Source organism: Doryrhamphus excisus, linkage group LG22 (assembly GCF_037039965.1).
Source record: "Doryrhamphus excisus strain RoL-2023G ecotype Guam linkage group LG22, RoL_Dexc_Guam_v1.1, whole genome shotgun sequence".
In the NCBI taxonomy this organism is placed as follows: Eukaryota; Metazoa; Chordata; class Actinopteri; order Syngnathiformes; family Syngnathidae; genus Doryrhamphus; species Doryrhamphus excisus.
The window spans coordinates 1,861,607-1,877,509 of NC_136378.1; the positions used below are offsets into that span (position 1 = coordinate 1,861,607).

At 43.5% G+C, this 15,903-nt stretch overlaps 1 protein-coding gene across 8 annotated transcripts in view; it reads right to left on the reverse strand.

Annotated features, from left to right (window-relative positions):
• Nucleotides 1-15,903, reverse strand: part of LOC131110216 (protocadherin alpha-C2-like) — an 83,421-nt gene that overhangs the window by 4,673 nt on the left and 62,845 nt on the right. For 6 of the 8 annotated variants that reach the window (XM_078788256.1, XM_058063091.2, XM_078788257.1 and 3 more), the window contains exons 2-3: nucleotides 8,030-8,094; nucleotides 5,611-5,696 (exon numbers count right to left, since the gene is read on the reverse strand). In XM_078788256.1, coding sequence (XP_078644382.1) covers nucleotides 5,611-5,696; nucleotides 8,030-8,094 — 151 coding nt within the window. Of the gene's footprint in view, nucleotides 1-5,560; nucleotides 5,697-8,029; nucleotides 8,095-11,710; nucleotides 14,970-15,903 lie in introns of those variants that run through there. The other 2 variants (XM_058063080.2, XM_078788258.1) reach the window with 2 other exon arrangements.

Sequence of the window (15,903 nt, forward strand, 5' to 3'; positions counted from 1 at the left end):
TTTTTTTATTTAATACAATATAAATATTATATTATTTTATATTAAATATTATTTATATTAAATATAATTAAACATAAAAATAAAATAAAATATTATTTAATGTATTTATTTATTATTATTTTTTTTTAATAATGTTGGACCGGTTGGACTGGTTGCCAGTCAATCACAAGGCACAAACAACCATTCAAATTCATATCCACACCCACTATATGGAAAATTTAGAATCTTCCAAAAGTCCAATGTGTTACCAGGAGAACACCCACACACACGGGGGACATGCACAGACCACAAAGAGACGCCCCAATGGAGATTTAAACCCCCCATCTCTATGAAGCTGACCACTAGAACATCGTCAGAAATCACAGGTCGACTAGCGTCCTGGAACACATTGTGCTCAATCTTCCTGTTCCGACTTGCCTCTGCGCTACCGCCCCTCCCCTGCTGTGACATCACTCAACTCGCTCCAAACTAATCCTGACACGGCCTTTGCAGCTTTGATGGTTGATGCAGAGCAACACTCTCTCGTTGCTTTCCTTCCTGTACGTAATCTCCCCTTCCTGTCCCTGACATTCATTTACTCTGACCTTTCATGCAATCTGGCGTGAAAACACAGCAGTTGCTCTCAGTTATAGATAAAAAGTTTTAATCGTGCTCATCAGCGTTGATTGTCGGTGTGATTCCATGTTGTAAACAGCATGCATTGATCAACGACGAGCAAAATGTCAATGCACTCGCATCACGGTGCTGTAAACGGTCTTCAGTCTTGGCTTGAATCAAGAAAAACTGCAAAGGTTTTCTCAACCACTTAAATCTCAGCCAAGCTCCATTTTGCCACGTCTATTTAATTCACTCGCCTTCTCGGCCAGTTGGGCAGAAGCGCAGCGTTACATAAACTGAAGAGGAAGGAGGCGAATGATGATGAAGATGGACCAGGATGTTGATATCCAGATAGGAGACATGATGCTCTCCACAAAACAAGGTCATTGGCTAATTAACGTGCAAAGTCTTTTCTTTTAATCAGAGACCACACCCTTTAAAAAAAACCAACAATTATTATGATTAAAATGGACTAATGGTATATTTTAACAGTAATTGTGTGCATGCTGCAGTGGGCAACCGGGCGCATCTAGTTGGCTTTCACGCCGGCTTGAACACCTTGATTTGGGTTCCCTGCTGAATCAAGTGGCAGATGGTGGATTAGCCATCCCAAAGGAGAGGCCTTGCATTCCGGAATAAACAAATACATTGTATAATGGAGCTCTTGTTAAAAAAAAAAAGGAAAAGTTCTATCTAGGGGCTGCACGGTGGACGTGTGGTTAGCGCGCAGACCTCACAGCTAGGCCACATGGGTTCAATTCCACCATCGGCCATCACGGTGTGGAGTTTGCATGTTCTCCCCGTGCATGCGTGGGTTTTCTCCGGGTACTCCGGTTTCCTCCCACATTCCAAAAACATGCTAGGTTAATTAGCAACTCCAAATTGTCCATAGGTATGAATGTGAGTGTGAATGGTTGTTTGTCTATATGTGCCCTGTGATTGGCTGGCCACCAGTCCAGGGTGTATCTTGCCTCTCGCCCGAAGACAGCTGGGATAGGCTCCAGCACCCCCGCGACCCTCGTGAGGATAAGTGGTAGAAAATGAATGAATAAATTAGTTCTTCTCCTATTTTGTGTGGAAGTGGTAACTTTTTGGCTTACATTGTATAATAATTGTATAGTTTTAAGTGTGTGTGTGTGTGTGTGTGTGTGTGAAGGGTAAGGAAGGCAGCAAGGCCGCATGCAGTACTGCAGTACCTCCCTCGTGTATGTAGGTCACCCTCCTGCTCTATTCCTCCATTTCTCCTTTTTCCAAACACACCCATCTTCCTATTTTTCCTCTCTCTAGGTGCAATTAATTCAACACCTCTCTTTGTCCTCCCAACCACCCCCCCCCCACCCCCCCACACTTTCACCATCCCTCGGCCAACACCATATGTTCACACTTCCCTCGATCTGACAGCCCCCTCCCTCGCCCTTCTCTCCCCTTGTCGATAATAGGGTGCTGTGAATGGTTGCCGTGGAAACAACATCCTCCGGTAAAGCAGTGGGACATTGGTAGGAGTCATAGTGACAGAGGCTGATACAGAATAATGCCGCAAGCTCTCACTTGTTCTGTTTTTTTTTTTTATCTTTTCACCGTCTGTCCTACTCTCCCACAGCAACAGCCGCCACGCTCAGCGTCCTGTGGTAGGCTCTTCCTTCAATCTCATGGATCGCACCATCACTTCTTTTCATAGTCAACACCATTGTTTATATCACGAAATGTTCCAATGTGCCACGCCACTTCGCGTCTGTATTTCCTGCCTCGCGAACCCGTGTGCCCTTCTTTCAAAAAGAGAGCCGACAGAACCCTGATTCCATTCATGTCAGTCTGTTAAGCTGGGTGTGGGCTGCGCTCCATCTGTCACAGCGGGCGCAGCACATGAAGCGCTCATGAACCCAGACACGTACAGCGCATTCTAAAGACCAAAAACATTCATTCATTCATTCATTTTCTACCGCTTATCCTCACGAGGATCGCGGTGGTGCTGGAGCCTATCCCAGCTGTCTTCGGGCGAGAGGCGGGGTACACCCTGGACTGGTGGCCAGCCAATCACAGGGCACATATAGACAAACAACCATTCACACTCACATTCATACCTATGGACAATTTGGAGTCGCTAATTAACCTAGCATGTTTTTAGAATGTGGGAGGAAACCGGAGTACCCGGAGAAAACCCACGCATGCACGGGGAGAACATGCAAACTCCACACAGAGATGGCGGAGGGTGGGGAAAGACAAAATAAAAAGCCAAAAAGTTACCACTTCCACACAAAATAGGAGAAGTCATTAATTAATTCATTTTCTACCGCTTATCCTCACAAGGGTCGTGCTGGAGTCTATCCCAGCTGTCTTCGGGCAAGAGGTGGGGTACACCCTGGACTGGTGGCCAGCCAATCACAGGGCACATATAGACAAACAACCATTCACACTCACATTCATACCTATGGACAATTTGGAGTCGCTAATTAACCTAGCATGTTTTTAGAATGTGGGAGGAAACCGGAGTACCCGGAGAAAACCCACGCATGCACGGGGAGAACATGCAAACTCCACACAGAGATGGCAGAGGGTGGGGAAAGACAAAATAAAAAGCCAAAAAGTTACCACTTCCACACAAAATAGGAGGAGAAGTCATTAATTAATTCATTTTCTACCGCTTATCCTCACAAGGGTCGTGCTGGAGTCTATCCCAGCTGTCTTCGGGCAAGAGGTGGGGTACACCCTGGACTGGTGGCCAGCCAATCACAGGGCACATATAGACAAACAACCATTCACACTCACATTCATACCTATGGACCATTTGGAGTCGCTAATTAACCTAGCATGTTTTTGGAATGTGGGAAAAAACCCACGCATGCACGGGGAGAACATGCAAACTCCACACAGAGATGGCTGTGGGTGGAATTAAACCCTGGTCTCTTAGCTGTGGGGTCTGAGCGATAACCACTCGACCACCGTGCAGCCCCAAAAACACTGATTCATATCAGTATCAACAAGTGAATCTACATGTGCACAAACAGGAAGGTATCGAAAAATAAAAGTGCAAGTGTACCGCCGGTCCCCGCCTGAGGGCCGCAGTTTGCAGAACAAACAAGTCAACTAAGTTATAAATAGCAACGCTATGACTCATGCTGACGTGACAGGCCACTTTCAATCAATATCGCTGCCTCTCCTCTACCTGAGATATGCTGGAGAGCATTTTTTCTGAATGTCAGACCACAAACATACAATTTGTCCTGAAGCTATAGCCACTCTAGAAAATGTCTGCTTTTCAAATCTCTTGGCATTCAGTATCTGAATTTATGATTGTTAATCTAACCGGAAGCGTATTTGACCTGAAGCTAAAGAGACTTTCAGGTACATTTTAATCAGGGCAACAAAGAAATGCAGGCAATAAGAGACTGAGGCAACGTGGTGTTAGAAATCCTCAGTAATTTCCTGTTCTGCTGCTTCTCTTCGTAACCATCTGTGTACATGTCTTCATATTTGGAAGTGCATAAGAGTTTTAAAACTTGGGCCAAGACTTAAAAAAAAAAAAAAAAAGAAATCGATGTCCAAGCGGAGGAGGCGGTGCGTGCATATAAACAAGGTCAGTGGATTTGTGTGTGGGCAGCTTGTCACACCAGGCAATGAGTTTACACAGAAAATAGAAAATTGCATGGAAGGTTACACACTATACCCATACTTCTCATGTATTCTCATATCTTCTCATATCGCCTGCCTTGGCTAGGTATTGTATGGCGTCCTAATCCTCGAAAACTGTATAATCTACCCACTTCCTGCTCTGACTATGCATAAATTATGTTTGTTGTCAGCTAATAACAGAGATTTGGCAGAGCTTTTCTACTAACCTTAGTTATCTTGGCCTATACAGCCACCCTCGCCATACTGTATGTTGGTTATTAGTATGTACAGTACAGATAAAGGAATACATATTAGCAGTTTCTCTAGTATTTAAAAATCAGGGCCGCATTGGGGGGCATGACAGAAAATAATTGAGAAGCACTGGTTTAAGCCAGGCTGCACGGTGTTCGAGTGGTTAGCACGCAGGCCTCACAGCTAGGAGACCCGAGTTCAATTCCACCCTCGGCCATCTCTGTGTGGAGTTTGCATGTTCTCCCCGTGCACGCGTGGGTTTTCTTCGGGTACTCCGGTTTCCTCCCTCATTCCAAAAACATGCTAGGTTAATTAGCGACTCCAAATTGTCCATAGGTATGAATGTGAGTGTGAATGGTTGTTTGTCTATATGTGTCCTGTGATTGGCTGGCCACCAGTCCGGGGTGTACCCAGACAGCTGGGATAGGCTCCAGCACCCCCTGCGACCCTCGTGAGGATAAGCAGTAGAAAATGAATAAATTAATGAGTTCTCCTCCTATTTTGTGTGGAAGTGGTAACTTTTTGGCTTCTTATTTTGTCTTTCCCGACCCTCGGACATCTCTGTGTGGAGTTTGCATGTTCTCCCCGTGCATGCGTGGGTTTACTCCGGGTACTGCAGTTTCCTCCAACGTTCCAAAAACATGCTAGGTTAATTAGCGACTGCAAATTGTCCATAGGTATGAATGTGAGTGTGAACGGTTGTTTGTCTATATGTGCCCTGTGATTGGCTGGCCACCAGTCCAGGTGTACCCCGTCCTCTCGGCCGAAGACAGCTGGGATAGGCTCCAGCCCCCCCTGCGACCCTTGTGAGAATAAGCAGTAGAAAATGAACATCTTCTTGATCTTTTTTTATTTTTTTGTTCATGTGAACAACAATTCAATACTTCCGGGTGCCCTTCTAAAATTGTGTTGTCCTGTGTTTCAAGTTCAAAAGCCTAAAGTGACCCGAGACACTGAATTCCACATAATCCTTATCCCATCACACTGCTTCAAATGGCATTTGCTCATATCTGCAGCACACAGCAAACGTTAAACTTGTACAAAGACAAATGCACACATGCAGAAATATTTGCACGTAAATGAATTAAAAATAGATGTTTACTTTTCCACCGCCAAGGTTGATTAGGTGTTGATGGGCTGACTGATTCTTACCAGCAGCGCTGGATGCTGTGGGCCAGTTCTGGACCAGAACCCCCTGGGCTCCCTGCATCACTGATGATTCTTCCATATGCACGGAGCTAGAACAAAGGAAAAATAAATAAACATCTTACTAAAACTGTCAAGAGTCATTGTAAATTATACTATTAGAAATATACACAGAATTATGTTTGTGATTGTAGTTTGCAGTAGTACAGAAAGTTGCAGTAATGCAATTTGCAATTATGGTAATGATGCATCAGATTACAATTGAATGCATCACATAATCAGTTCACAGTTCCACATGTCCAAAAGGAGTAGGAAGAAGCAAAGCTTATTAAATCCTACCCCTCCATCTGGTACTTTTACAATCAGTAACTGTTACATTTGTTCACTTCCTGCTTTCCATAATACAGTTTAAGTTTTTTTTATTTAATACAATATAATATAAAATTATTTATTATTTATATTATTTAATATGAAATATTGCTATATTAAATAGTATTAAATATAAAATAAAATATTATTTTAAAATATTATTTAAAAATAATTAAAAATATTATTTAAAAATATTATTTTCTTTATTTATTTTTTTTTATTTTAAAATAATGTTGGACTGGTTGCCAGTCAATCACAAGGCACAAACAACCATTCAAACTCAAAAATTCAAAAGTTTTTTTTTTGAATATATATATATATATTTTTATATACAAACTAGCGTTACAAAAACACAACTGTTGTGTTGCATGCAAAAAAAAAAACCTTCAACTTCTATTGTCTGAATGTATTTGAAAATACAATATATATACAAATACAAATACAATACAAATGTTGAATTTAAATCTTGTCCCATGTGGGATGGGGGCTATAAGGTTACAGTAAACTCTAACCCATAAATGCAACTTTCAGACAGGGATTTATGTTTCTAAATCATTCTGTGGATTATGGATTACAGACAGCTGCTATTACAATTTCACAGTTTAGCATCCACTCCTAAAGCAAAGCTAACTCATCATGTTCCCCAACTTTGACAGTAATTAGTATTCATTAATAATAAAGGATAATTCATCCAGATATTACATAATTGGTTGGAAATGTTATAAGACTGGTGTTATTTCAAACACTGATTAGCTCACTGTCTTTTTTTTGTAACCATGCTATCTCATTTCTATCATATCAGAACTAGTTTACAAAATGACCATACGCAATTTTTCATAAAATGTTAGGCATCAGATTATGAAATAGGTCAGTGCCGTCATGCGGCAATCGGCATATCTCTTATCAGATAATGTCACAGGAGTGAATACACGACCATGCAGGGGAGCATTGGAGCACAGGAGGCAGTCGCTCTAAAATACATTAGGGAAATATTTAATATATTCATCTGCTTCACACAAGTATAATCCTTTGCTGTAATTATGAGGAGATCTGCGTAATATTTATGACACTCACACAGGCTTCCTGCTCTTAATCTGACACGGCCGTTACAGCTCAGTCGCATGAATAAATATGTTCTTCCGTGCAAAACGTCTGACTGAAGCACATTAGAACTACACACACCCGTGTTTCCTGGACCCGAGGAGGGTTTGTGGGTGTCATTTATGCAAATTGGGTCCATCTGGTCAGACAGCAGATGTTGATGAGCCCAAGTGTCTTATGGGTAAAGGTGATCATGGTGCAATCAGTTCATCATTGCGCCATATGACATCTACCGAGCTACCTGCCCTTCATTGAACACTGCTTACTCCTCCTGCCTCCTTCTGTCTCTCCTCCATCTTGTTATACGCATGTATATACAGTATCTAATACGCAATATATACAATATCCTGCCTATTTGAGGTTCTGCATTAAATTCAATATACCGTATTTTCTGGACTATAAGTCGCACAAGGCCAAAAATGCATAATTAGGTCGAAAAAAATATACATAAGTCGCACTGGAGTGTAAGTCGCATTTTTTGTGGGTAATTTATTTTCCAAAAACAGACATTACGTCCTCGTGAAAGGCAAGTTCTAACAATAAAATAATAGATAACAGGATGAATAGGTGTAAGATATGCTAACAAAATTATTTAGCTACACAAAAAATAAACATAAACAGAAAAGGTGTCCAGTGTTTATGGAACATAAACAGTTTTTTCATTTATAAGTCGCAGGAAGAGCCAATCTATAAAAAAAAGTGCGACTTAAAGTCCGGAAAATACGGTAGTTTTTTATGGCAAGTTAAATACGAGGTGGTTTGATGGCCGCTATCTGTGACTTAGTAAATAAAGTGACTTAATGATGCCTCTTTTTCTTGGCTGGAGGTTATTATTTGTGTTGGTGGTTCCCCAAACTGTAATACCGTGCATTTATTGTGGTCATTAGCCTTTGACAAAAAAGCATGATTTATGGCTAACGGCATAAAGAAAGAACCCAGATGGTTGACTGCTTACCTCTGCATTACGCCACCTGCTCTCAGGGAGGCTGAGTATCTCCAGTCTGAATTTGGTGCCTTGGGCTGCAAAGAGAGGAAGTGAGAGGAATTGAGCCTTAAGAAACCTAAAACGGCCTCATTAATAAGTCATGGTAAGTCAAAACCGCTGGCGGGCTCCTGCTGTATGGGAGAGAAATGAGTGGTGAGCTTGAAAAGATTATTAAAAGTATTCCGTTTGTTCTCCCACCTCCTGTCCTTTCAAGGTGATGACATCGGATAAACACATTAGGAGAATGTTTACTTTCACTCCATCTCGACAGTACACATTCCATTATTACTCTAAATTATTACTCTAAAGTCATGCAGTAAAATGATTTGGAATAATTCTTCTGCATTGTTACTCATTTCATTCACGCAATTTGGTGCAACCTCTCATGTGCATCTCTTTTCTCTCAATCCTCAAAGCCACAGATTTCACAGGAACACAGTAAGCCGGAGTCAGTCTGACACATCTAACCACGCTAACTGCAGGACCCGGTCTACGTTTAAACCCACAAGCGACCACTCCCTCGTTTCTAAACCACTGTGAAGGTCACGGCTGCAGGATGGTAGACACACATGCAGTCACTCTATAGCAGGGGTCTCAAACTCAATTTACTTGAGGGCCACTGGAGCTAGGGTCTGGGTGAGACTGGGCTGCATCAGGTTTTCCAAAAAAAAAAAAAAAATGCATTTATTAAAAACAGAAAAATGAATAAACTTTGCTTTGGTTCCGATTTTCTACAAGAAAAGCTCTGATAAAACATTCCACTGTTCTCAAATATCTTAATTTTTATTTTTCTACACAAAATAAGATGAAAAATAAATAAACAAATCAAGAATAAAGAAAATCAATCAATCAGTAATAAATAAATATAATAATAATAAAACGCAAATAATAAAAACTTATATAGTTGGTTATATTTTTTTCCAGATTAAAACGAACAAAGCATTATTAGAGCCCTGTAGACATGACAAAACACGACTATAGTCACATTTATACTCTTTTTATTTACAACATATTGCGCAACTGCAGGGTCTTGAGACACATGCTAACTCGCAAACTAGACAGCTAGCGACCTAAACGGTAGCCTTCAAGTTATTTCCTTTCAACTTAAATAGCCAAAAAACTTACCACTTCCACACGGATAGGGAGGATAACTATTAACAGTTATTTAACCTTTAACATGAACATTAATCAAAAGTAATCATTTTTTCCGGGTACATGATACCATACAGCATCCATATCAAACTTGCGCGGGCCGCACTAACATTAAACTTTCATATCAAGGCGGGGGCCTCAAAGTAGTGTCCTGCGGGCCACATTTAAGACCACTGCTCTATAGTCACAAACAAGACTAGCAGACAAGTACAGGTTACTTTGGTGTAGCATCCTTGTATGAATCATGTTGCATGTTACTAATACATGCAAAAAAGGGCAGATAACCTGATCACATCATCAAAATGGAATTACACCTTTTTTCCAGACCGAGGACATGATTCCCCCTGCTTGGACACGCAGTCCATAACAAGCCCATTTGCAACCCCATTTCCTTCAAATATGACAGATGTGGACTTGCTGCGGAGGCTGTGTTGACCTTTATGAGCCTGTAGCGGTTATTCATCAACCTTAAAATGCAATATTCTGCTTCTAATCAGAGGCGCCTGGTATCCATCCTGTGAAGGATTACAAAGTACTGCAGTATTTTATTAAAAATAGTCACTCAAACAGTCACCAGTGGGTGGATTGATACCGAAATAGGAGAAATAAAGACTTAAACACATGAGACTTAACACATGCAATGTGAAGCCAGACTGTCCGCAAACAGCTTCACTAAACGTTTGTCCTATTGCGGCATGGACATCGCCGAGGGCTGGCTGGTCCGCCTGGCTGTGTAGTTAGTGTGTGCTGGAGCAAATGAGAACACACACACTCACACAAACACGCACCAGATACAAGCATCTGGAACCAAAACATGTCTGCAGTGTATTTTGCTCCCCAGGGAAGAATTTGACTATATGTGAATATCATCAAGGGATGAAAACTAAAAAGGTTATGAAAAAAAGTATATCATTTAGTATATAAACCAGAGCAGAATATTGATTCTTCCTCAACTGCTTAGCTCTCTTTTTCCTTTTTTCCCTCCGTCTTCCTTCTCCCGGTGAATGAACACTTCTAGCATGGATACAAGGCTCGCACCTTCGCCATCAACCCGCCGTCCAATCACATAGCATCCCCCGCCCCGACCGCTCGGAGCCAGCCAATCCGCTTTCAGCACCTATCGCTATCAGTTAATAACAGAGTGAGAAGAAACATGACTGGCATTTAATGGGGAATGGGTGATAACCTTTATCTGTTCTATTGTTGCTTCGTCTTTTGTCTTCTGTGCTTTAACCTCAGAAAAAAGCCTATTAAGACAAAATATTTAGATTTATGTTCAGGGAAAAAAAGCAATCCTCATATATCAAATGGTATGGCTCGTCTTTTAGCTTTGTGACCACAAGAGGAATGACCACTGAATGCCCTCTGGACTAATTCATAGGAACACCGTCGCACACAGCGGCCAAAAATGTTGACGTAAATGGTGAACAAGCTCAATATAAGGAGGAAGCGATTGCAGATACTGTCGAAAAGAAAGAATATTCATTCATTCATTTTCTACCGCTTTTCCTCACGAAGCAAATAGTTGTTCATTTTAGCCTCGTCAAACAAACAAACAAACAAAAAACAAAAAAAAACTTAAACTGTATTATGGAAAGCAGGAAGTGAACAAATGTAACAGTTACTGATTGTAAAAATACCAGATGGAGGGGTAGGATTTAATAAGCTTTGCTTCTTCCTACTCCTTTTGGACATGTGGAACTGTGAACTGATTATGTGATGCATTCAATTGTATTCTGATGCATGTTCAAATGAAATAAAACCATTACCATTACCATTACCATTTTCTACCGGTCATTTTCAAGAGGATCGCGGGGGTGCTGGAGCCTATCCCAGCTGCCTTCGGGCGAGAGGCGGGCTACACAATGAACTGGTAGCCAGCCAATCGCAGGGCACTTATAGACAAACATACTCTCTCACATTCATACCTATGGACAATTTGGAGTCGCTAATTAACCTAGCATGTTTTTGGAATGTGGGAGGAAACCGGAGTACCCGGGAAAAAAAACGCCACGCATGCACGGGGAGAACATGCAAACTCCACACCGAGATGACCGAAGGTGGGGAAAGACAAAATAAGAAGCCAAAAAGTTACCACTTCCACACAAAATAGGAGAACTCATTCATTAATTCATTAATTTTCTACCGCTTATCCTCACGAGGGTCGCGGGGGTGCTGGAGTCTATCCCAGCTGTCTTCAGCCGAGAGGAGGGGTACACCCTGGAATGGTGGCCAGCCAATCACAGGGCACATATAGACAAACAACCATTCACACTCACATTCATACCTATGGACAATTTGGAGTCGCTAATTAACCTAGCATGTTTTTGGAATGTGGGAGGAAACCGGAGTACCCGGGAAAAAAAAAACACCCATGCACGAGGAATGACGTGCTCGAATGACGGCAATCGTATCACCAAACCATCGCCTGAAGGCAAACGTGAATCAGGTTTCTTTGGTTTGTTGTGAGCACAAACAAAACAACAACACAAACATCACCTGAATGGCAGTCGCATCCGGCATACTGAGACGGCGCACCATTATCTGGCTGTGTCCGCTGTAGCTGGTGACATAGCCCGATCCCCAGGTGCCACTGTGGGGTCGGCCCGTGTTGTAGAACATAAACGTGTCACTTCCCGAAGTCTCCGTCAGGCATGTTTTGTAACAGTACGTTTTGGTCAGAGACCCGTTACGCCGCACCTCGATGTAATGCGGCTCTACTTTAAGGTCGCGGCGCAGCGCCATATTAGTGTTCGGGTTGCCTCCGCTTGCGGGTCGCACTCCACCGCCACTCCCGGCGCTCTCATGTACGCTTTTATTCGATACACAACAAGGGCAGCAGGACCCGGGTTGCGTGCAGTAGGCATGGCAACGCACAATAGCGAGCACAAAGACCGTAACCAAGAACACAAAGGTAGTGGCGCACAAGGCGATGATAAGGGAGATGGTGAAGCGGGAAAACATCAAAGGGCTGTCGGGCCTGATGATGCGTTTCGGGTCAGGGGTCAACTTCGGCAGGAGCTCCATCACAAGCACATTGACAGTTGCGGTGGAAGAAAGAGGCGGCAGGCCGTTATCTCGAACGAGAACAGTGAGCGCAAAGGAAGTGGAGTTGTCCTCGATGACGCGCCGCGTGGTGCGGATCTCGCCCGTGTGCTCGTGCACCTTAAAGAGATCAAGCTCCTTATCCGTGGGCTGCATGGCGTACAGCAGCCAAGCGTTCTGACCCGCGTCGCCATCCCAAGCCACCACTTTTGTTACCAACACTCCAGCTTCGGCGTTTTTCAGCAGCGTCTCTGTGGTGCGACTCCCATTAGAAAGCGGGTAGACAATCCTCGGCACGTGGTCGTTTTGATCCATAACGTAAACATACACGGTAGCGATGCGGCTCAGCGGCGGCACTCCGCTGTCTTGCGCTTTAATTTGAAAATGAAACTCTCTCAGTTTCTCAAAGTCAAATGTTCTCAACGCGTAGGCCTCACCTGTGTCGGGTTTGACGCCGACGTAGCTCGCGACGGGAATACCGTGATTATTGTCATTGAGGACGGCGTATTTAATGCGTGCGTTTTCACCAAAATCGGCATCGGCGGCCTTAACAACGCATAGTTGCAAACCGGGCGTATTGTTCTCTGTGACGTAAACGGTATATGACGTTTGATCGAATCGAGGAGGGTTATCGTTTACATCTGCGACATCGACTTTAAAAGTCATTTGCGATGACAGCGACGGCGTGCCCGCGTCGATAGCGTTCACGGTCACGTTGTAGGATGAGATGGTTTCCCTGTCCAGGAACGCGGCGGTGACAACTGTGTAGTGATTGCGGAAGGATTTGATTTTAAAAGGCGAGTCGGGTTGGATTTCCACGGTGACTTGCTTGTTGGGTCCAGAATCTCGGTCGTTTATACTAATTAGAGCGACGACGGTATCCGCACGGGCATCTTCTCGAACCGGACTGGAGAGCGATGAGAGTATAATCTCCGGGATGTTGTCGTTGACGTCTAGAACTTCGACTACGACTTTACAATGCACCGCTACAGCGGCGGGGCCCTTGTCCGTCGCCTGGATGTACATTTCATACGTGTTTGTTTCCTCGTAGTCGATATTGTTTTGAATTGTTATCTTCCCGGTGTTTGCATCCACGGAAAACATCTGTCTGACTCTTTCCGGAGTGTAACTGCTGAATGAGTAAAAAACATCTCCGTTGGAGCCCTCATCCGGGTCGGTTGCGTTGAGTTCAATGACAAGTGTTCCCTTTGGGGAGTTTTCGTATACTTTTACTTTATACACCGAGCTGTCAAAAGCGGGAACATTGTCGTTAGCGTCCAAGACGTGTACATTTATTTTGGTTGTGCAGCTTCTCTGTGGTGTACCTCCATCCACTGCTGTCAGGATGAATTGATGAAATGACGTCTGTTCACGGTCAAATGGCTTTTTAAGAAGAAGCTCGATGTGTTTGTTTTTCGAGAAAGGCTTCACAGAGTCCAGGGTTAGATGTTGGTTCGGGCTGAGAAGATACTGCTTCACAGAGTTGGAACCGTAATCCGGATCTTGCGCTGCTTCGATGTGGAACTTTGACCCAGTGAGAGCAGATTCGGACACTTCTAGTAGATACTCCTCATGAGGGAACCAAGGTGGGTTATCATTGACGTCACGGATGTCTACTTCCACATTGTGCACCTCTGAAGGATGATCCAGAAGCACCTCCAGGTTGCGTGAACAGGTGTCACCAACTTCACACAAGGTCTCACGGTCGATGCGGTCACTCACCACTAGTTTGCCGCTTTTGTGATTGACAGTGAAATACCTCCGTTCGGTTTCAGGCGTCACCCGGATACGACGGGTGAGAAGTTTCCTCAGGTCCAGACCCAAATCACGCGCGATGTCACCTACCGATGCGCCGTTCTCCAGCTCCTCCGGAATGGAGTAGCGAATCTGTCCTCTTGTGAAGCCACCGTATATGAAAATAAATAAACATAAGCGGTAATGCGTCGCTGTTGCCATCGCAGGGAGGCAGGATTTGGAAAGGGAATAGCTTTTTTTTTTTTTAGTCAGGCGCTAGTCTTCCTCCGCCGCGCTCACTGAGAAGAAAGAGAAAATAGTCCCAGCATTGCTACGTGCAGGACGCCCATTGCCACCTTGCTGGTCCCGGTTTTTCCTTGTATTTTCTCCTTCCATGTTTGTGTTATGGCTGAAAATGTTTGCCCTCCCAACAAGCCTGGTTTCTTTCCTCCTCCCTCTCCTCCCTGTGCTGTGCTGTGTGGGCACAGGAGAGGAAGGAGGAGGAAGGAGGAGGGGGCTCGAACGAGTGTGCATCCTGCACTTTTAGCTCTGATATAATGATCTAATACATGTTTGGTGTTTTTATCAACGCATGTACGCTCAAGGTCGTCGTGCCGCAGTCAAGCTTCAACTGCAGGCGTTTGTGGGGAAATTAATTCGACACAATCGTTTCCGTCTCTTTTTTTTTTTTTCCGGCGCCACCGCCCTTTTCAATGCGCGAAGGGAAAGCTGATTTATGAGCTAGTCGGGGGGGTCTAAACTTATGCAAAGCATTAATTACATAAGAGTACTCTATGGAGACTGTTTGGAAATAGAATTATCGAAACAGATAAACACAGAAAAAATAGCATTTTTGATTATGACTCCTGCAAATAATATGCAAAAAGCCCTTCATGTTTTTGGAATGATGGAGGAAGATTTTAATACACTTTATACCACATACACAATTTAATATCAAAAGTAAACAAATGCAAGAAAGCAAATGATGCTATATTTTGAGTGCTACTCATTTAACGTTATTATGTTTATTATTGAAAATGTTTTTCCAATATTTTGACCCACATGCTATATGTGCAGGCTGCACGGCGGTCGAGTGGTTAGCGCCCAGACCTCACAGCTAGGAAACCCGGTTTCAATCCCATCTCTGTGTGGAGTTTGCATGTTCCAAAAACATGCTAGGTTAATTAGCGACTCCAAATTGTCCATAGGTATGAATGTGAGTGTGAATGGTTGTTTGTCTATATGTGCCCTGTGATTGGCTGGCCACCAGTCCAGGGTGTACCAGCCTCTTACCCGAAGACAGCTGGGATAGGCTCCAGCACCCGCCACGACGGTCGTGAGGATAAGCGGTAGAAAATGAATGAATGAATGAATGAATGAGTTCTCCTCCTATTTTGTGTGGAAGTGGTAACTTTTTGGCTTCTTATTTTGTCTTTCCCCACCCTCGGCCATCTCTGTGTGGAGTTTGCATGTTCTCCCCGTGCATGCGTGGGTTTTCTCCGGGTACTCCGGTTTCCTCCCACATTCCAAAAACATGCTAGGTTAATTAGCAACTCAAAATTGACCATAGGCATGAATGTGAGTGTGAATGGTTGTTTGTCTCTATGTGCCCTGCGATTGGCTGGCCACCAGTCCAGGCTGCCCGAAGACAGCTGGGATTGGCTCCAGCAACCCCGCAACCCTTGTGAGGATAAGCGGTAGAAAATGAACGAATGCTATATGTGCACTGTGATTGGCTAGTGAGGTCCGGTTCTAGTTCAAAACAGCAACAAAACTACGTCAAGGTGAAGTATAACAAGCACAAAAAATATCGAAGGACTTGATTTGAAACATTTTCTACTGTGAACGCGAGCCCGGTGTTAGCAGTCAAGGCGAATCTCAGCATCCGCGCGCTGCACATCTTCCTCCTTTTC